Below are 22,126 nucleotides of genomic sequence, written 5' to 3'. Positions count from 1 at the left end.
CCCGTTCTCTGAAAGCCCTGTAACTTTCATGAGGTATTTTACTGGGTTACAAGCAGACCATGAAGTGCTGCTATCAGCAATTATACTTGGATAAATAAAATGGAACAAATTACGTAAGGGCACAGATACCCCTCTACATTTCTCCTTTCACTCACATTCTCCTTAACGTAGCTATCCACCACCACCTGCCCTCCTCCTCCATCATCTTTTCCTTGTAAACACAGATGTGCACAAAACTCCACAACAGTGTGATCATCACTTACTTGGTGGTCCTTGGACAGGCTCAAAGGGCAGATAAGAAAGGAGAGGGTGAAAGGCAGGAGGCTTCACGGGGTGGCTGGACTCTGCCACCAGCTCAGTTCAGGGACAAACACTTGGGAGGGCTCTCACCGCCTTCCCCCCAAATCTCTTCACTGCGACAAAAGTGTGCCAACTAGTTCAGGTGGAAGACATGATTTTTTTTGCATAACCCAGTGGAATATGTATTTTATGACATAGTTCATCTTTGGTTCCCTATTTATAAAAAGTAATATACATCCCTTAGAGAAAAATTGAAAAACCTAGAAGAGTAGACAGCGGAGAAAAAATAATCACCTCTAAGTCCACCAACCTGACAGTCAACCGGTAACTCAATACTTAACTTTGTGCTAAACTGAATTCACTTTTTTCAGTCAATCCTAGTGAGGACAAAATAATATAAGACACAAGCTTAAGAGTTGTATGAAATTTATAGACTCTTCCCTAAATTCCATGATTAGCAATTCATTTATTTGGGTAAGCATTGTCTGTCTGTCTGTCTGTCTGTCTCTCTTGTAACTTTGAGACATAATTCACAGGTCGAACAATTAGCCCATTTAAAGTGCACAATGCAGAGGCTTTTAGTACAGTCAGAATCCTACAACCATAAGCCCAGTCAATTTTAGATCATTTTTATCATCCTAAAAAGAAACACCTTTAGCCATCACTCCCCACCCCCTCCTCCAGCGTAGCCAACCGCTAATCTACGTTCTACCTCTATAGATTTTCCTGTCCTGAACCTTTCATATAAATGGAGTCACCCACTATGTCACCTTTTGTAACTGGCTTTTTTTATTTACCATAATGTTTTCAAGGTCCATCCTCATGGCCCGTGTCAGCACCTCACTCTTTCATCACCAAATAACACTCCATTGTACAGATACACCACATTTCATTTACCCACTCATCGGCTTGGGGGCATTTTGGGTTATTTCCATTTGGGGGTAGTATTATGAATAATGCTGCTATGAACATTTATGTTATTTGAGGTACTTCCACTTTGAGGGTGGTATTATGAATAAGGCGGCTATGAACATTCACGTATCAGTTTTTATGTTGACATGCATTTTCATTCTCTTGGGTGGATGAATGGAACTCATGAGTCCTGTGCTAACTAACTTTAACCTTCTGAGGACCTGCAAACTGGCTTCCAAGGGGCTGCACCTTCTCACCAGCAGTGCATTAGCAGTGTTCAGTTCTTCCACCCACATCCTCACCAGCACGTTTTAATTATCTGTCTTTGTGAATACAGGCATCCTAGGGGGTGTGAAGTGGTAGCTCATCATGGGTTTGATTTACATTTCCTTGATGGCTAATGACTTTGAGTAGAACCTTTCCAGTGCTTATTGCCCATCTGTGTACTGTCTCTGGCCTAGTTTTTCTTTTAAACTGCAAGTACCTCTGGACGGGAACACTGCCCGAATTCAAACGTTACTCACTAGCTGAAGTATCTTGGATAAGTCAGTAAACTTTTATTAACTTTGGGTTCCTTACCTGTAACGTGAAAATCACACAATACCTCACAGAGGATTTAGGAATTCAAACAAGGCATATAAAGCACCGAGCACACAGCACTAGGTAAAGGGTCCGTAGGAACAGCTATTACTAACAACACTCTTCATCATCATTAACACTTCACAACCCATAAATTCTTTGAAACGGTTCTCCCCATAACCAGAGAGTCTAAGATCTGGGGCAGAGAAGCTGGGGGCAGGGAGCAAAGGGAATACAAAGAAGGAAGGAAAAAGAAAAAAATGATTAGGAGTGGAACATTTGCAGAGTCCTGTTTCAGGAGTCGCTGCCCAAGGCCAGCGCAGATCCTGCCCCTCCACCCTCCCCATGGCTAAGCACCTCGTTCACTGTATGAAACCCATGTCTGTTTAGGATAGCTAGTTCTTCACTACTGCCACTGAACCCAGGCTGAAACAGGAATGAAGGGAAGTCTTAGTACCAGCTGCTATCACTATGGCCTTGCACACTTGATGGCATATAATGTGAGGTGGACAAATATAATGGATGGAATGAATACACTGACAAACAGAATGTGTTTGGGCTGCATTTGCTCAGCAAGGTGACTGAGGACCCCTTCCCCAGAGGATCCTGAAAAAGGCTAAGAAACACCACCCGGACCCAGCCACCGAGCTCCTCACTGTCTGTCCAGCCCATCACCATTGCACAGACATCTCTGTTAGAATATTTTTCATTTCTTTGTTGCCAACCCTCAGGGATTATTGATTCTATAGAATGCTGCCTTCCTTTATTTATTTCTTGAATTCATGGCCAAGAAGGTGAAAAGGCCTCCACTTATGCTTTTTGGCATATAAATAGCTCTCAGTGGAAAGAAAGCAGAGTCAATGGTTCCAAACTCCAAATAAAGACAGGCTGTTCTGACAAGGTCCAAATTACAGAGCGCTCCAGGCACAAATAAAAAGAGACACTTTTCATAGAAATTCTATTTTCCTATTCAATTCTGGAACAGAGAGTCAGGCCAAGAAACGCCTCATAGCCTTCCACAAATTGACTCGGTTTCGGCGGCCACTTGGGGTGGGCACGAAATCGGACGGCACGCCGTCCTTCGCACTTTTCTCCTTCTTGCCATCTCCCTTCCTTCAGAGACGGGAAAAGTGCGGCTGCAACTTGATTCTGCAACATGGCGCAGACACAGAAGCTCCGGAATACAAGCTCTGTGTTCCTGCCATACAGTGTGCTTGGCTGAAAGGACAGAACCCTTTTGAAGACCGTGAGGCTACCAGAGTAACACAGGTTTGAATTCTGGAGTCCGTTTTGGGATCTCTCTTGACAGTCCTTCATTGCCTTAAAACATTCTTTATTCTTCAACGTTATCATTTACTGAAATCATCCACAGAACACTCCTTCATTCACGTCCCTCTGCTCACTGAACACGAGCACTGCCGAGCGCCTGCTGTGGACACACCCACTGGGCGCACGGCTCCTCGAAGCCCCAGACTGACTTTTTCAGGGTCCACACTTCTAACTGCCGTGCTTCCTAAGTTGTTTGTTATGGCATCATTTTATCAGTAAAAAAAAAACTAGAATAATAACTAATTGTAATGTAACCAACCATATGGGAAAATGGGAATGGCTAAACAAAATGTAATGTTTCTACTTGATAGACTATTGTCCTGCCATTAAAAACAAACTTTATGTAGAACCCAAGCCTAAAAAATGCTTGTGTAAGATGAAAACCAAGCAGGGCCCACATTGATATAAAATATACTCCGACTATATTTATAAAATGCAAAGAATGAATGCTGGATAAAAATAGGCCAAGATGGCCCTGACCAGTGTGGCTCAATTAGTCGGGTGTCATGCCACAAAGCCAAAGGTCATGGGTTCGATTCCCAGGGAGGGCACATGCCTGGGTTTTGGTTTGGTCCTCAGTCAGGGCACGTGAAAAGGCAACCGATCGATGTTTCTCTTTCACATGAATGATCATCTCCCTCTTTCTCTCCCTTCCTCTCTAAAAATGAATAAATAAAATCTTTTTTTAAAAGGCCAAAATGCTAACTCTAAGATTATAGACAATATCTCCTCTGCGTACTTCTCTGAATGTTTCTGCCCACTGAAGAAAATTTAAGATAATAAAAGCATAAAAAGTGTTTTTAAAAATCACCTCTAACATGCCACCACTGTTATCAAGGTCACGTTGTCCATTATTTGTTAGAAAATCCGTAAGTATATTTTGCATATATTGCTTGCAAAATTTTTAAAAATGGAAAAGAATAAGAAATGTTGTTTAGAAATAAAGACAATGTAACACTAATGGAAAGAGTCAAAATCATCTGTACAATGTAAATAAAAGCATATTCTGGAAAAAAACCTTCATTTTCACTGCTTTAGCTTGTCAAATTTATACCATGTCATGTCTACCTGTTTAAGATAAATGCAGATTATTCTTCTACCTGCCCCCCACCAAAAATCCAGAAGAAATACATTAAGGTAAAATAAGCATGGGTACCTTTCCCCCTCTTCTCTCTTATCCAATCTTTGATGTAAAGTTATACTACCTTCAGGATGAAAAATAACATTAAAAACGCTATGCTTTCCTCAAGGTCACCATAACCCAAAGTATCTACTGTGTTAGCAATTTCCTTCTAAACAACCTGAGTGGCCGCCCCCCCAGCAGCCTTCAGTGCTGCAGAGCTCAGGCAGCAGCAGGACCACCCTCGGAAACTACCTGCGGGGGGACCTGCAGGAAGCCCTCGACCCCTACCAATGCCTGTGAGCACTTCCCCCAGACACCTCCACACAGCCACCCATGGTGTCACAGTGCTGCATGAAGATGACAGGCTGAGTGAGAAGGCCTTTGAAATGACTGGCAAGGGAGATGGCTTGGCTTCTTTTTCCCACCTGTCCCTGTATTCCACTCCCTAGGCTTCCCCTCTGCCGCCTCTGGATTCTTGACGGTGACGGATTGGGCACTGAATGATCGTTAGTATCACCATCCCACCTCACCTCAGAGTTTACAAATACTTTCAATGTGACGTATTTCATTTAACACTCTCAGGGAAAAACAAACAGAAACAAAAAATTGTGAGGCAGGAATCTCATCTACTTTATAGCCAAGGAAGATGGGACTCCAGAAGGTTAAGGGACCCAGCCAAACCCCAGGCCCTAGTCTCCAAAGGCCATGCATCCCTTGACAACGGGCCTTTTAGTCCCTGAGTCAGGGACAGCTCTTCTCATTCAGGCTCTTGGCACAGCCTAAGAGGAAATGCCCGGGGCGGGTGCAGGGAAGGGGAGGCAGGTGATGGCCCAGAGAGACGGGTGCCACCCAGGGGAGACTTCCCTAGAAATTCAAACTGGCTGCCTGACAAACACCAGGTCCTTGGCAGCATTGAGTTTGGCTGGACAGGAAAAGCAGGCTGGTAGGATTCACAGTGAACAAACCTACTTAGATTTCATAAATTGGAGGGATTTGAATCTCAGCTACCCCTCCTACTCTGTGACCTTGAACAACTTAATCTGTTTCCTCATTTTACACAACAAACCTTTGTGGTGCCCCCTGTGTACAGTTTTGGGGTGGCTCAAATGAGATATGCACTGAGGTAAACACTTCACATGCACTGGCATACAGTAAACACTCAATAAACAGCAGCAAGTATTAAGAATCCTGCCTTGACTGGTGTAGCTCAGTGGATTGAATGCGGGCCTGTGAATCAAACAACCACGGTTCGATTCCCAGTCAGGGCCCATGCCTGGGTTGCAGGCCAGTTCCCAGCAGGCGACGCACAAGAAGCAACCATACATTGATATTTCTCTCCCTCTCTCCTTCCCTTCCCCTCTGAAGATAAAGAAATAAAATCTTAAAAAAAAACAAAAACAAAAAACGAATCCTAACAGTTACTATCTGTAGGGATGATGATATAGGAGCACATTAGGGGGAGAAAGTGTGTAGCCAAGGGACAGTGTTAGAGGTTATAGAAGAAATGAAAGGAGCCCTCGCTGGTGTGGCTCAGTGGATTGAGTGCCAGCCTGCATACCAAAGAAAGGGTCATCGGTTCGATTCCCAGTCAGGGCACATGCCTGGGTTGAGAGCCAGGTGCCCCAGTGCGGGGCACGAGAGGCAACCACACAGATGTTTCTCTCCATCTCTTTGTCCTTCCTTTCCTCTCTCTAAAAATAAATAAATAAAATCTTAAAAAGAAAAAGAAACGAAAGGAGCTTCAGTTTCTCAGTCCTTTTCCTCTCCAATATGTTCACACAGAAGCTGGAGCCCCTTTCGTGCTCAGTGCCTTTTCCCTCAAGATGTCCTGCTATAAGAATCAGTGACGATCACACCATGTGCTCTGGATTCTGGTGAATTTCCATCCATAAATTACTGAACAGAAAGAGATGATTTCACAAGACCTACAACATCTGAAGTAAAAGAGAAGGCAGCCAGAGCACCCTGGATACCGAGTGGGGGCCTGCTCCTCCCTCCAGGTGGCAGCCGGGACAGGTGTGAACGCCACACCCAGGGCCTCCACACACCTGGGCGGTAATCTCACGGTCACGGCGACACCTCAAGCATATTCCCTCTCAGACTCTGAGCTCAGTCTNACACCATGCGCTCTGGATTCTGGTGAATTTCCATCCATAAATTACTGAACAGAAAGAGATGATTTCACAAGACCTACAACATCTGAAGTAAAAGAGAAGGCAGCCAGAGCACCCTGGATACCGAGTGGGGGCCTGCTCCTCCCTCCAGGTGGCAGCCGGGACAGGTGTGAACGCCACACCCAGGGCCTCCACACACCTGGGCGGTAATCTCACGGTCACGGCGACACCTCAAGCATATTCCCTCTCAGACTCTGAGCTCAGTCTCCTCGTCTGCAAAATAAAGTGCTAGACTAGCAGAGCTTTGCTGTGCCAACGAGCTCAGAGACCTTTACTCCGCAGGTTCATCCGCATGCAGGTCCTTACAGACAAATTCTGGCTTCGGCGCCCGCATGCAGGCCTCAGGGGTCCGTTACCACGCGCCTCTCTGGGTGCTAGCAAGGAGGCACTGGCACTGGCTCTGATTTCCATAAAATATCTGACAGCCCTTCAGAAATCTCACCATGGAAAGAAACTGGATCTCACGAGTCGTAGTAAACTAATGACCAATCTTGCAGAGACAATGACCCAAAAGAGGTATCACCATTGGCCACCAAGGAGATTAACTTTACAGGGAAAGAAGGGAAGATTAACTTTATGGGCAGGAAGATGACAAGGGTAATGTGCTTGGCCAAATGCAAGCCGGGAATGGCTGTGCTGAGAGCTGCACTTTTGAATTTGAGAAAAACCTCAAAAGCGGTAATTAGACCTGAATCTTATCATCACCACTTAATAGATGAGTAATGTTTTATAAACATTTCCACGTTCAAGGTGTTACTTAATTCTCATTCACAACAAACACCTCTTTCTGTCATAATTAGATGAGGAGCAAAAGATAGTTAAGAGACTCGCCCAAGATCCCACAGCTGAGAGGTGCGGGGCTGGCAGGCAAGCCGCAGACAGGAGACCAGACTCGGTCTTTCCAAGTTTATTCATGCCTTTCCTCTGCAGGCGGAAACAGGAGGAGGACAGAGCTGACATTCAGCGCGACTTTACTGATGTGCTTAACGCAGCACAGTGGCCAAGACGGGGAGAAGCCAGCTATGCAAATTTCCAAAGCGAAGTCCCCAAACATAAAAATACAGCCGTGGGATGCCATCAGGGAGACACCCCTGACACACAGCTCCTGCTGAAGCAGTGGCTCTGGACCTGGGTGATTTTGCCCTCCAGGGGACATTTCTGATACCTGAAGACACTTCTTCTGATTGTCACAACAGGGGTGGGCTACTGACATGGTAAGGGGTAGAAGCAAGAGATGCTGTTAAGTACCCTAGAGTGCACAGGTTGGCTCCCCACCCCCAGCGAAGACTGATCTGTTAAAAAGAAATAGACGGTGGACAACACTAGAGGAGCAGAAAGATAGGCCATGCTTTCAAAGAGCAAGGCTCTCCACAAACACAAAGGGTATGAACACCCGGACTTGGCGTTGGGTTCTTCCAGACCTGGTTCCAGCCCTAATTCACTGTGTGATCCTGGGCCAGTCTCTTAACCATTCTGTGTCCTATTTCCCCTGTGCAACAAGGGGAGTAAATTTGTTCAACACAGTGATGGTGCTCAAGCATTCCTACACCAGATAATGGGCTTGGATTCTGGCTAAAATGCAAATTCCTAGGTTCTAGTCTCAGAGACTCTATTTTTAATAAGAATGCCAGAGGAGTATATTACAGATGGTTAACAAATTTCAGTTTGAATGGCATGAGAAAACCTGACTTCCACCTCCCCTACCCCTTGCAAAAAAAAAAAAAATGTGTGTAGCTTTTTCTAAGCAGGATTCTTGAGTTGGAGAAACGGTGCCATCAGCAGCCCAGGAGTTAATCAACAAGCCCCTTCACCTGTGGGAAATTTACAGGGGGCTCTCTCTCAAGGAAGCGCCAACTTTTCCAAGGCCAAGAGGACCGGAGAGGTAGGCCAACCACAAGACAGAAGCTGAGGAATAGCTGAAACCATGAAAACCACCCCTCCACCTGAGAGGGTGCTCAGGGAACAAAGTCCCAACCACCAACACCCCAAAGGTGGAGGAAGGCGGCAGGACTTAGCACATCTCGTCCAATGCATTAGTCAACAAGGAGCATAACCATTCACGAGCCACGCAAAGGAGCCCACAGGCAAACCTGAGCACACTTAGCGAAGGGGCGCATTCACTCATGGCAATAATTTGGTTCCCTATTAACTCCTCTGGGAAGAGGCGTCTGCAATGAGAAGTTAGGGATCCCAGCGTGCAAGGGGTAACCAAGAGCCACAAAGGGCCGGACACTCACTGCAGGCACCTGCTACGTTGACCTGTCTGTCCTCTAGACCCAAACTGAACGCCATCCTCCACCATTCACTCACAGCCCCATTCCCCGCCCCTGTCTCCTGTGCCTCATGATCCAAAAATATGAGAAAAAAAGTGAATCCATGCCCTGGCTAATGAACCAACTCTAAACAGATTCGCGCCCCGATTGCTCCTTTTCACCTTTCACCTTCGCCAAAGCATCCTCATCCTGTCCAGGTTCCCTGCTTAACCACCAGGCAAAGTGACACAGCCAGAGCACACCCTGGTAGCAGAAAGGGTTCTAGGTACATCCACCGGGGATTCCCACCAAGCCGGCGCACACACAAAAGGCCTGACACAGTCCTCCCATTTGTTACTTTACCCTTTCTGCTTCCATTAAGGATGTGGAGCGAACTTCTGCTACAATTATGCCCCAGCTTCTACACACATCTCCCCATAAAAGAAAACTGATAGGCCATGGCAGACACATCTCACTCCTTATTCGGGGACAATCACTGACCATCAGAATCACCTGTGGAATGTTTGTACAATGATGATGCCAGAGCTCCATCCCAAACCAAATAAATCAGAATCTCTGGCACTGGGTCCCAGGCATCAATATTTTTTAAAAGCTTCCCAAGAAATTCCAATGTGCAGCCAGGCACGGCATTCACTTGGCTAAGGCCTTGCAGTGGGGATGTGGGGCTCCACCTCGTTAAGCTAGAGTAACCAGTGGCATCCAGCCCCAGAGTGAATCTGGGGTAACAGTAAAGGGAGGCAGAAGAAAAAGCTTCCTCTCTTCAAACGGAGGGGAAAAAACATCTGACATGTAAAGTTGAAAAGGGACTAAAGAGTGGAGAACTAGCTGGGTTTTGCCTCATTAAGTCCTGTTTCATTTCAGTCAAGCACCAGCACTGTACCAGGCACGGAAGCAAGCAACGGCGATTATAAAACAAGGCATCTCATCTCAAACGTACACCGGCTGAGGAGGTAACAGGGAGAGCATCCAGCAGTTCCGACTGTGGCAGGATCTGCCGGGGCTGACACGGGCGGGGAGGTGGGGGAGGGGGCGGCGCGCAGCAAGGGGCTGGAGGAGGTCACCTGGCCTGGGCGGGGCCCCGGAGATGCTTGGGGCTCCAGCCACGGTTCGATACTCCCACAGGTGCTGCAGGACTCAATTCCCAGTCTGTTTCCTGTGCCACTCTCTCCTCCCTGCTGGCCCGGTGCCAGTCAGCTCTAGACGGCCTCGGTGAGGGGACATGGGGCCTCCTGCTGCCCATGAAGTTGCAGCTATACTTATTCCCCTTTCAAACTAATATCCTACTGCCCCATAATAAAGCCGTCAGCTCCCAAGAAGGAATGCTGGCTAAGGAAGGTGGCCAAGGCTGTCTGGGCAGAGGGCACAGTGGCTGCTCAACCCCAAGGTGGGACCTTCCCCTCCCACACTGACAGTTGTCTTCCCATCACCAGAATGCATTCAAACACCCCACCCTGCCTGGTCGTCCTCCTTCACTGAGTATTACCACTTGGCCATTGCGCTTGGGACTAGAGCACAGTCCTCGCTCCAGCCACTTTCTTTTTTTCCAGAGAATGAATGATAGGCCCGCAGTGTCAAAAGGAGAGCACCATTCCCAATGCTACCTGCCCCCACGAGTTCTGCAAAGAGCACGGGAGAGGCAGGGATGCTGGCTTCCATGGCGAGGGCACTCTGGGGTTCAGAAACCCTACCTGGCGTTATCGGCAGCAACTCGATGCAGGGACCGCCCTCCCAGTCGAGAAAGCAGTAGCCAGAGACCCTCAAGTTTCCTCCAGGGTAACATAAGGCTGGTGGCCGGAGCCGTGGTGGTCAGGCAGCAGGGAGAGGTGAGTGGGCTGCCTGCAGAGTGAGCAGCTCGGCTCGGCTCCCCTCCACTGAGGGGAATCAGCAGCGGGTGAGGATTTAAAATGCAGACGATGAGATTTAGGTTAGATTCAAAGACGAACTTCCTGACAGAGAGGGTAGCACTGGAAAGGCTGACCCAGTACTTAAATTTCACTGGAGAGCCACAAGGGGCTGATTGTCCCGTGTGCCAGGAAGCGCACGCAGCCTCTTGGGCACAATGGCCAGAGCAGGGGCCTCGCCCAGGTGGCCCACAGATCCCTAACTGTGTCACGACTTCTTTGCTCTTCAATGTCCAGCACATAGAACAGCCTGAGAACCTCACTAACGTGCACTTTAAATGTACTTATGCTTTGACTGAGGAATCCCAGTTCTAGGAATCTAAGAAAATGGTTTCAAATAAAAAGTCAAACACTTGTATGTATTTTAAGGGAAAATTTGTATTTAGGTATTTTAGTGGAAGCAATTTAAATGCCCAACTAATGAATGGGAGATGATTAATAAAAGTTTGTCACATGGAACAAGTAATGTTTTTAAGGAACACATAATGGTATTGTGTTACGTGAATAAAACATATTGAATTGGGTGTTTTGAAAAGAGTGTATGCACATTTCAGAAAGAAATGAAGAGCCCTGACTGGTGTGGCTCAACTGGTTGGGCACTGCACCATGAAGCCTAAGGTCACGGGTGGAGTCCCGGTCAGAACACATGCCTGGGTTGTGGGTTTGGTCCCCGGTTGGGGCTCGTAAGCAACTGATGTTTCTTTCTCTTTCTCCCTCCCTTCTCATGTCTCTAAAATCTTTAACCAAAAAAAAAAAAAAGGAATGAAGAGAAATATATCAAAATACTAGCAGTGGTCATCTCTGGTTATGGAAGTAAATGTTTTTCTTTTTTTAATTTTCCATATATTCTAAAATAAGCACATTACCTTAACAATCAGAGAAAGTAGACATAAAAGAAAAAAAGAGCAGCCCGTTCTCTGACGTAGCTCAGCGCCATAAATCGACTTTATCTGCGTGGCCATTATTCCCAGAAAGCACAACAGTGACACTCAATCTTGTACTTGGCAAGACAAACATATTCTTGCTTCCAAAACGGCTCGGCGCACCCACTACAGCCACCTGGACACCACTCATTACTATTTCCTGCTGCGAAGCACAGCATCTTCTCCATCAGAGATTCATGGGGCTCTCATTCTGCGGCCAGACCCTCCCTTCCCATCCAATAACAACGTGCCTAAATGAGTCTGAAACGTGAGCGAGAAAGGTGGACCCCTGGAAAGAACTAGGTCTGCTGGGTTAACCCTGAGAAGTCTTGAACTACCAGATTTACAGATGGTCACTATTTACTGAACCTCCACTATGGTCCAGGAACTGGGCAAGATGTTTCACATACTTTGCAAAATAGAATCATTAGCCCGATTTTACACATGAAGAGACGGCGGCTCCAGAACTCACATCAACTTGGCTCCAATCACAGACAGTAAGTGGCAGGCCTGGGGCCTGACTCCAAGTCGGGAAGACTTCCCCTCAGTCACCTCTAGCACGAGCGCCTTTGCAGGCAATGCGATACAGATGGCGCTTCTTCCCCCCACACTCACACCCCTCCTCTCGGTGCCCTGAGACTGGCACTCGCCCGTTCTTGCCCACTTGCTGTCTCTACTGCTACCCAGAGATGCAAACACACAGCCCCATGTGGACACCACAATGACCCACTGTGGCTCCATTCCCCAACCTGCTTCCTGACCTTTAAGGGTGACCTAGAATGGAGAGACGGGGCTCACTAGCAAAGCCCTCTCTGGAGGTGTCTGACACTCTGACAGGAAGGGGTCCCACAGTCCACAGCAAAACCAGCTTTGGGGTCTCCTCTAGGCTCATGTCTCTGAAGCAGCAAGCCTCTAGTCCCCTTTCGCAGCAGGGAAACTGAGGTTGGAGACGGGGCTGGCCTGTCCAGAGTCTAATAAGCAGCAGAGCCAGCGCCAGCACAGGCCCAGTGACCATTCTACTGCACAGGAGAAGACTAAGGCCTTGGCTCTGACGTCTGAAAGCCTGGACTCCAACCACATCCCTACTCCTTACCAGCTGTGTGGCTTTGGGCCTGTTACTCAACCTAAGTCTCATTCTCCTCAGTCACAACATGAAGAAAACATCGCTCCCCACCCGGCACAGCTGTTGTGAGGATTAAATGGGATATGTGTAAAAGAGCTAGCAGGCGCCAGGGACGTTTTGGCTCTATTATCGCACAACCCTGAAGGCACAGCAGCAAGGCTTCCACCTTTCCTCTGCACTGTGCAAGGCCCAAAGGCTTTAGCCTGAAACCAGGGCCCTGGGGGTCCTGCACCTACTTCAATGGAACCAGCTTTCTGCCTCCAAGGCCCGGTCAGCAGCCTCCATCTAGTTTTCAAGTCTTGCTGAGCTGACTGAACATGCTCCTCTCTGCCCCATTTCGTGGCTTAACTCCTCTTTCCCTCAGGTCAGCTCGTTGAGGAAGCCTCCCCTTCTCTCCCAGACTGGACTGGGCCCCACAGATGCCTGGACTCTCGGTATGGGCGTGCTCACCAGTACCATCAGCGTGGTTGGCTCCTTGCTCTCCTCTCCCCCGCACCAGCCCAAGAGCCCCTGAAGGCAGGGCCGGGCTCTATTTGCTGTTGGGTCTCCAGGACCCATCTGCGTTTGGTTTTCTACTGCTATTATAATAACAAATTACTGCAAATTTAGTGGCTTTAAACACAAATTTGTCATCTTACAGTTCTGAAGGTCAGAAGCTGAAATCCTGTTTTGCCGGCCTTAAATCAAAGTGTCGGCAGGGCCGCATTCCTCTGGAGGCTCTGGGGAAGAATCCGTTCCTCCCCCTTTTCAGCTTCTCACGGAGCCGCATCACCCCCACCTCTGCTCGTACTGTCGTGTGTCCACCTCTTCAAGCTGATGCTCTTACGAGGACTTTTCTGATTCTTTTGGGTTTACCTGATAATCATCTGCCCACCCCAAGATCCTTTACTTACTCACACCTGCAAAGTCCCTTCTCCCATATCAGCAACAGTCACAGGTTCCGGGTATGAGACCACCATTCGGCCCGCCCCACCATCACAGCACCCCATGCGGAGCAGACAGGCAGTGACCACCTGCCTGGTGAAAGAGACCATGCTCCAGGTGGCCCCAAACCCCTGGGAAGTAGAACCTCGGCAGCTGGTTTAAGAGGGACCCAGATCCTGGGCTACCTGTTCAGGCCAGACTCTCCCAAAGGGGGCGCTCTCTCCATAACCTGCAACTGGGTTTCCTCAGCTAGCTTGGAACAGTCCACACCTACATCTTCATACTCCACTCTGCATCAACACCTGCTAGGGGATTCTCTGCGCATTCAAAGGATGGATAGAGAAATCAATCTCAAAACTCGTCCAGTAGTGGCCCTTTAGAAGAACTGACAGGCACAGTCCACGTGTTCCTGGAGCTCACGACCCAGACAACATCGTCACAAGGTGAACAGATGCCAAAAGGCAGCGAGATAAGGGTCCTATCACTTACCAGCATGACTCAGATTTGATAAACATCACATATTACAAATACAGCACATTTCTGAAATTCTATCAAAACAAAGCTTTATGTTAGCAGGCTGTAGCAGCAACCCAGCAACGCAACCACATTTATTTCCACTTGAGCCTGGTACCTGAACAAGAAGGTGTCAGAACCTAAGAGGGAGGACAGGGGTAGACGGGCTCCAGGACTCACCCACCTTGTCAAATGTGGCAGGTGGCTAGGAGGAGCAATGGAAAGAGCCGGAGCTGGGATCTGAACTCTGCCTCTCCAATCTATCTATCCTGTGTGACCACAGGTTTGTTAAGCAACCTCTCTGAGCTTTATCAATATACATTCAGTGAGCCCATTAATACTGACCCACAGGTAAAAATGTCTAGCAGGTAGTATGTTTTCACTAGGATGGCCCTCTTTTTCCTGCCCCTGAAAGAACAAAGCTGCAGGGCAGGTATATAAACCTTCATGGAGAATGCAAATTGGTATATATTCCCTATTCCCCTAACGTTATCCACACACCACCCACACACCACCCACACACCACCCGCACACCACCCGCACACCACCCGCACACCACCCGCACACAGCCCGCCGGCCACCCTCATGGCACCCACACCACCGCACCCTGCCTGCGCACTACCTCCATGGTTTCCACCGTGTCCCCGTCCAACCTGTACTTCTACTTTTCCTTTAAAAAGACCACACAGATTTTAGTCACATCCCAAGCAATAACTGCTACCAAATGATNGTTTTCACTAGGACGGCCCTCTTTTTCCTGCCCCTGAAAGAACAAAGCTGCAGGGCAGGTATATAAACCTTCATGGAGAATGCAAATTGGTATATATGCCCTATTCCCCTAACGTTATCCACACACCACCCACACACCACCCACACACCACCCGCACACCACCCACACACCACCCGCACACCACCCACACACCACCCACACACCACCCGCACACCACCCGCACACCACCCGCACACAGCCCGCCGGCCACCCTCATGGCACCCACACCACCGCACCCTGCCTGCGCACTACCTCCATGGTTTCCACCGTGTCCCCGTCCAACCTGTACTTCTACTTTTCCTTTAAAAAGACCACACAGATTTTAGTCACATCCCAAGCAATAACTGCTACCAAATGATGAGTTTGATTTTCTAGCTGTATTTGTCTCCAAACACACATGAAAAAAATTATACACGCTGTATAAAACTATTCAAATACAAAACATTCATCCCTGTGTTAGACTATTTCCTTTCACACTTTGGGTAACTCTGGTGGGAAAAACACCTTGCATTCTGGTCCCAGTTCAGCTTAGATTTCTAATGCCCAGGTCATTTCCTTTCTGGGGAGCTCATTTAGGGGACTCGGTTTCCCACAAATAAGAAAATAAGGAGGATAGTCAAGCCAGGGGTGTCCAACCTTTTGGCATCTGTGGGCCACACTAGAAGAAGAGTTATCTTGGGTCAAACATTACATGCGTAAACACTAATGAAAACTGAGGAGCAAAAAAAAGGTTTTAAGTAAATTTACGATTTTGCATTGGGCCACATTCATAGCCATCCTGGGCCGCATGCAGCCCACAGGCCCCGGGTTGGACACCCCTGGAACTTTCCATTTCTTCCCAGTTCCAGGAGTCCGAGATTATCAAGTGGTCCAAATAAGAAAAAGGATCCAAGCAGAGAAATGTATATAAAGGTAATTAAGTACCACTCATAGTACAATAATTAGAACCCCTCATCTCAAAACCAGGTGCTAGAGGAAAAAGAGAGAATGGCAAGGAAGCGGGTGCTACACACCTTTCCTCATCTTCAAAGACCAACTTTGTGCTTCTCGTTCCTGAAATTTACATATCGGTTGTTTTTCAAAAGACAGAGCACTTGGTTTTGACCTGGAACAACCCGATTTCCATGTCAGCTTGGTGGCTGTGAACTTGACCACCTGAGGAAGCCATTTAACTTCTTAGTTTTTACCCGTGTTCATAGGCTGTTTGGGGTTTAAGTGTGGGTAGCTTGTCTGAAGCATCTGGGAGAGAGCTGGCCACGCAGCTGTTTGCTGTGACTGATTTGCCCACATGGGCGAACGGACCACATGGGTGAACACACATCTGCCTCTTCCACTTCACTGTAAACTCGCTGAAGGCAGGAGCACCTTGCTTATCTTTCTCTCCCTCACTGGGCCTAGCGCAGAGCTTCACATAAACTAAAGAGCTTGACCTGAATTTATAGGGAACCAAAGCGTCCAGAGAGAGTGCCGGCTCCAAGACAGAAAACTGGATACGCTCAGAGATGTATAAAGAACAAACAAATCTTCCCTGACAAAAACAAATGTTCCCTCTTCCTAAAAACAGGCCTTAGAAACCCACCAAAACATAAATGGTTGTCTGCGGTGCTTGGGCCATGATTCCCGCTTCTACCTTCCTCTGTAATATTCTAAATTCCCCACAATGTGTACACAGTAGGAAAAATGATTGAAATTATTACAAGGATAAATGAGACTGCTTGCTTCTGAGTCAGAGTCAGAAAGTCAGAGACCTGGGTGCCGTCTCCACCATTAATATCCCTCGGCCAGACACTCCACTTTCCAGGAAAATGACAGGACCAACACTCCCTTGGATGATGTCAGCAGGTGGCGGTGGGAGCCAGGGTGCCAGGTCTGTGCTGTGGAAACCATCTGTCCCTGCCAATGAGAGCGCTGGAACCCCTGAGCACACCTGAACCCCCCACCGGGGCCTTTTCACTGTGTATTCCAAACCCCACCTTATTCCTTTGTTTCACACCTTCGCAAATATCATTGTCGCCATAAAAGGAAAGAACAACCCACAAAGCTGCATGCAGCCTTCTTCTCATCCTGCAAACATGCTACAAAAGTACTGGGAACGAAGTTGAGGCTGTGGGCGTAACTCTCTGTTAAGGAACACCACCATGTTTATAACACCGCCAGCCGGGAGCCCTTACATTCATTCACAGGCTGTTTCTTTCTTTCTTCCTTTTCTACTCTTCTAACACATTTAAAACTTCAGACCTGAGTGCTCACTGGCAGATTGTTCGGAGCAGAGGGAAGGAGGCAAAACAGCTAACAGAACCATCGGAAAGAAAGAGGGGCCCTTGAAGACACCGGTCCTCATGGTTGGCTCTTTCCTCGGTCTACAATCTCTTTCTCAAAGGGCACCATTAGGTGAGACAGCATATGAGGGGTGCAGTCCCACACAAATGACACAAAGTCCCAGCCAAGAAGGTACCGTGTCCCTAAGCCCCATATGAAGGGGTAAAGAGGACAAGAGAGAGGCACCAAAAGAACAAGCTAACCAGTAAGGACCTCTTTCACTCATTTTACAAACTTCAATCCAGAACTAGCCTGGGAAGTTAGAAGAAATGCCGTGTGCAAACATATTTGCAGAAACTTCCATTTATCCCCACTCTGGGCAGCAGTTTTTCCTTCAAGATGTATGATTTCCACAGGAGGTCAGCTACACGACAGTAAGAATTATAATTCCCAACAGTTCAACCTCATCAGTAAAACATGGGCAAGCACTAACTGCATCATACACCGTTAGGAGAATTAAATGAGCTAATACAGAAAAGTACACAGAACAGTGTCTGGCACACAGTAAGCTAGTCACAGCTGTTTGCATGCTGCTTTACAGTTTTGCATATAGCATCCCATTTGATCTTAAGAACTATGTAAGGGAGGTGTTATTATTCTCACAAGACACCAGCTTAAAGAGATAAAAGGACTTATCCAGAGTCATGCAGCTAAAAAGCACTAGGTATGTAGTTGCTCTTAGGACTAACATCCCATAATCCTGGTGGACCAGAGATAGCCATTTTAGCAGGAATTTGAGCCCGTGACATTTACAGTTAGTTCAACTGTGCTGCGTGCCTGCAGTCAGGAATTCATGGGCCTCCGAGGCGTCTCCGAATACCTGAGGCTGGAAAATAGGTTTGAAGAAATATCCCAGGACAGCTCTCACAGCTGACCCTAAGAGCCTGGGTGTGGCCTCTGAGGTGGGCACAAAAATGACATTTCTGACATTCTTACTTTTTTTACATAATAAAGCAACTCTTGGCTACTGCTTCAAGGATCTGATAGTTACCTTTAAGGAGTAAAAAAATAATAGCTAGCCCTGGCTGGTGTAGCTCAATGAATTAAGCACAGGCCTCCAAACCAAAGGGTCGCTGATTCGATTCCCAGTCAGGGCACATGCCTGGGTTGCAGGACAAGTCCCCAGCAGGAGGCCTGTGAGAGGCAACCACACATTGATGTTTCTCTCTCTCTCCTTCCCTCCCCCTCTGGCTAAAAATAAATAGGTAAAATCTTTTTAAAAAATTAAAAATAATAGCTAGCGCTGGTCGCGTGGCTCCATGGGTTGGAGCATCATCCTATACACCAAAAAAGGTTGCAGGTCCGATCCCCAGTCAGGGCTCATATGGGAAGCAACTGATGGATGTTTTTCTCTCATATCAATGTTTGTTTCTCTTTCCCCCTTTCTCCCTCTCTCTCCCCCCTACCCACCCCTTTCCTCTTAAAAAAGGAAATCAATGAGAACGTATCTTTGGTTGAGGAGTAATAATAATAACAATAGTGGCTACCAATGAACGCACTGTGTTAAATCCTTTACAAACATCTCACGTAATTCTCAAGTATGGAGGGGAGGGGTGGAGTGGGAAGGGCATCCTTACCCGTATTGAACAGGCAGGGCAACAGACTCAGAGAGGCACAGGGACACAAAGCTAGTAAATAGCAGAAACCGAGTCTGAACCCAAATCTGCAGAAAGCGCCATATGCCATGGGCCTCGACCTCTCATTTTCATTCCCCTCACCCACAGGACACAGACCCAGAATAGGAGCCTCTTTTCTCTTCGCCAGAGACAGAGTAAAAACCCTAGGAAGGAGTTTTGTGCTTTTGCAAAACAAGGCCACAAAGGCTGCCAGAGTCTTTATTCTGTCTCTCTTGATCTGGTGTGATTCAGAACAAGCCTTCAGAGCACCTATGTCTCAGCCTGGGCGCTTTGTCCTTGTCCCGCTGCCCAGCTGAGGAAGAGCCTCCTGCCACAGCTCCTGCTGAGCAGCACAGTAACAGTCATCGCCAACCTCAGTGCCTCCTTTAAGAGGAAAGGGAGAAGACAAGCCCAGGAGCTGGTATAAGAAGCAGGCTCCCCTGTCCCGGGTAGCAGGGGCAGTCAGGCTTCAGGATGGAGGCCTCAGCTGATGCAGATTCGCTGCAGCCCGTGAGGGAATCAGGACACATGAGAGAATCTCCAAACCAGCCCTGCTCAGTCCTCTGACCCTACAACCCACGCTAACCCTGATCCCCTCTTTAGTCCACATCCCCAGCACCCCAGGGACCCCACTATCCCCCTACTTTTTGCAGACTCACCTTGAGTAGGTTCCCCAGGCAGTGGTCAGGCTACTATCAATGAATACTCAGTTGTGATCAGCAGGTAAGCAGACATTAGATTATAGCCTTGGGCAGGTTTCCGCATAACAGAAAAAACTTGTTCCTAATCAGGGCTGTCTCCAAACCCTCAACTTAGACCATGAAGGGCTGCCAGCAGATCCCCAGCACAATAGAGCACTCTGAAAGCTCGTGTGTGGGGCGGTGGGTCCCACTGAGTGCACAAGCGACAAACCCAGGTGGGAGGACAGGTAGTGCAGAGCTCCCAATAAACCAGCCTTTCTGAAGCCAAGCTCTCCTTCACTGTGTCCTCCCTGAAGGCTGGGTGGAGTAAGGGGGGAACTATGTGTCCCTAAGAGCCATCAGAACAGTCCAGCCCTGAAGACCAGAGCCAGGAGGAAGGTGAACCCAGCAGGTCGAGTCACTGAGGAAGGAGACAGATGTGGGCAATGACAGCAGCCTGTCTCGGAGACCCTCTCTGATACAACGCACAGCCTCCAACCAGCCTCCATCCCGCCCACCTCCCTAAAGCCAAGCCCCATCCACAGCCTTCCCTGTAAGCCTGGGCCCTTCCATTCCCATTCAACAGTGGTCCTCCCAGAAATACGCCCCCACACAAAGAAGACACCTTGTGACACCACCAGCCCTAGAATCGACCTTCTCCCGGCCATTTGGGCAGGGAAACTGAAACCACAGGAGTAGCGGCTGCACTTCACCTTGATGTCCTGCTTCCTCTCTGCTCCGAGGGCAGGCCCTGGGAGAGACAGGTCAGGTGACCCCCTGGCAGATATTTTTGCCTCTGTCCACAGTCTTGCAACCAGTGCTTTGAAAATGCACCGGAAGCCGGCCACTTGTTGAGTAGGTGCAGAGGTTTTCAGGTATTGGGGCTGGGACAAGGTAGCACTTTTCATAATGCTTCCAATGTCTCTCTCATACACCCTGCCTGGAAACCTGATCAAGAAGCGGCCCAGAGGCAGGGGATGCAGTGAGGGTTGGTTTTGAAAAGCAAAGGAGGAAAGGTAGAAGCTGATTAAAAAGTAGATAAAAATCAAGAGGCCCACTCCCTCCCCCCGCCCCAACCAGGGGGCTGTGCCTCAGACGGAGAAAGGGGAGCCCTTCCTTGACTCAGTGCCGTTCAACAACCTTCTCAGAAAATAGGCTGAGATACCTTGGGCTTAAACCTTGATTGTCAACACCAAAGGCTGGGGGCAGGGCGGGGGGTACCCGCAACCCACCAATCTCATTTCCAGAGTCCCTGTCTCCAGCCTAGAGACATTAATAATTAACTTGCCTACCGGAGAGCTCGCCGGAGTGGCCATAAAAGATGAGTAATGGCACAGGAGCCCAGCCTCATGCCCGCGGGCTTCTGAGCTCCGGACTGAGACCGGCGCCTGGAACAAAGCCTCCGCATTCCTCCTGGAAGGTGTGCCTGAAACCAGACCTGTCACTGGCGGGAAGCTGACCCCTTACCTACCCCGTAGCCGGCTCCGGCAGGAAGGGAGGGAAGGAGGAGGGGCAGGCGCCCCGGTGCGGCGCGCAGGGTGGAACCGGTGGCTAAGTCGCCACCGCCTACTCCCCTCAGCCTCCACTGACCGGTGCCCCCAAACAAGCGGATTTCGGGAACCAGCGCTGCCTACAGAGAAATCATCCCGTTACCATGAACGTAGACCGTACTTAGAGATCAATTCTCAACACAACAAGGAAGCTCCCTCGGCGTCTTTCCCGATGAGTAACCAAAGCCGGGCGCCGGCTCGTTGAATTCTCTCGCAGAAACTCCACTGGCGCGCTGCGGCTCCCACGCCAACGGCCGGCCAGGGACAAACCGGCTCCCCGCACGCCAGTGTCCGAGCACGAAAGCACCCCCAAATGCAGCCCAAGCACCCCGCGCCCTGCCGACCCAACAGCCCACAGCCACCCGAAAGTTACCGCGCGGGGACACACCTGCAGGCCCCCCGAGGCGGCCCCAGCCAGCCCCCAAGGGCTGTGGGGCATGCGTCTCCAGATGAGCACCTCCGCGGCTCCATGCGCCTTCTCCACGAACCCGGGCCAGCCACCGGTCAGCTGCGCTGGGCCACAGAGGGCGCTTGGGCCTCAGTGCGCCCGCGGCGCACCGCGCGCCCTCCTCCTCCTCGCCCGGGCCCTCCCTAAGAGCCCACACCCACTTGACATCAGCGAGAATCAAAGCACGTGGCGCAGCGCCAGGCAGCGGCCCCCAGCGCTCCAGAGCGCGCCTCAGGTACCGCGGCTCCGCCAGGACAGCGAGTCAGAGAGCGGCACATTCCTCTTCTTCAGAGGATGCTGCAAGCTGATGTGGGTGGGGAGAAGGAGGACGGGAAGGGAAACTGGTGGAGGGGACAGGAACTGCTGCCAAGCAGCGGCGCTGCTCTGGCGCCCATCCAGCCCCCAGCAGATCTTACGGCCCTTGACGCAAGTGCCCATGGACTGTGAAGACCAGGTTGCAGGTGACCTGGGTTGCTGTCTTCTCCCTGCCATGAGAGCCCTGACCTTGAATTCCCTTCCCCAGAATGACTCAAGGAGGCTCACTCTAAGCACCCCTACTAAATTGCAGGGGCTCATTGTGCCGGGAATGAATGCTTGGTTGGATGTGGTTCTCACCCCAACACCCAGGAGACCGCTATGGGGCACCTAGAAAGCGGACCATACCCTCCGG

The 22,126-nt window shown here is 49.2% G+C and overlaps 1 protein-coding gene across 9 annotated transcripts in view; it reads right to left on the bottom strand.

The window, feature by feature from the left end:
* PLEKHA7 (pleckstrin homology domain containing A7) overlaps positions 1-22,126 on the bottom strand; it is a 200,550-nt gene that overhangs the window by 105,100 nt on the left and 73,324 nt on the right. The window contains exon 1 of one of the 9 annotated variants that reach the window (XM_037049988.1): positions 21,397-21,705. The exons of the other annotated variants lie outside the window; for them this stretch is intronic. Within the exon in view, the coding sequence (XP_036905883.1) occupies positions 21,397-21,479 (83 nt within the window). The 5' untranslated portion in view covers positions 21,480-21,705. Of the gene's footprint in view, positions 1-21,396; positions 21,706-22,126 lie in introns of those variants that run through there. 9 annotated transcript variants of the gene reach the window in all.

Source organism: Sturnira hondurensis, unplaced genomic scaffold (assembly GCF_014824575.4).
Source record: "Sturnira hondurensis isolate 20B ecotype Veracruz unplaced genomic scaffold, ASM1482457v3 Scaffold0006505, whole genome shotgun sequence".
NCBI lineage: Eukaryota > Metazoa > Chordata > Mammalia > Chiroptera > Phyllostomidae > Sturnira > Sturnira hondurensis.
The sequence above is the reverse complement of the archived record's forward strand: the minus strand, read 5'-3'. Positions and strand labels throughout refer to the sequence as shown.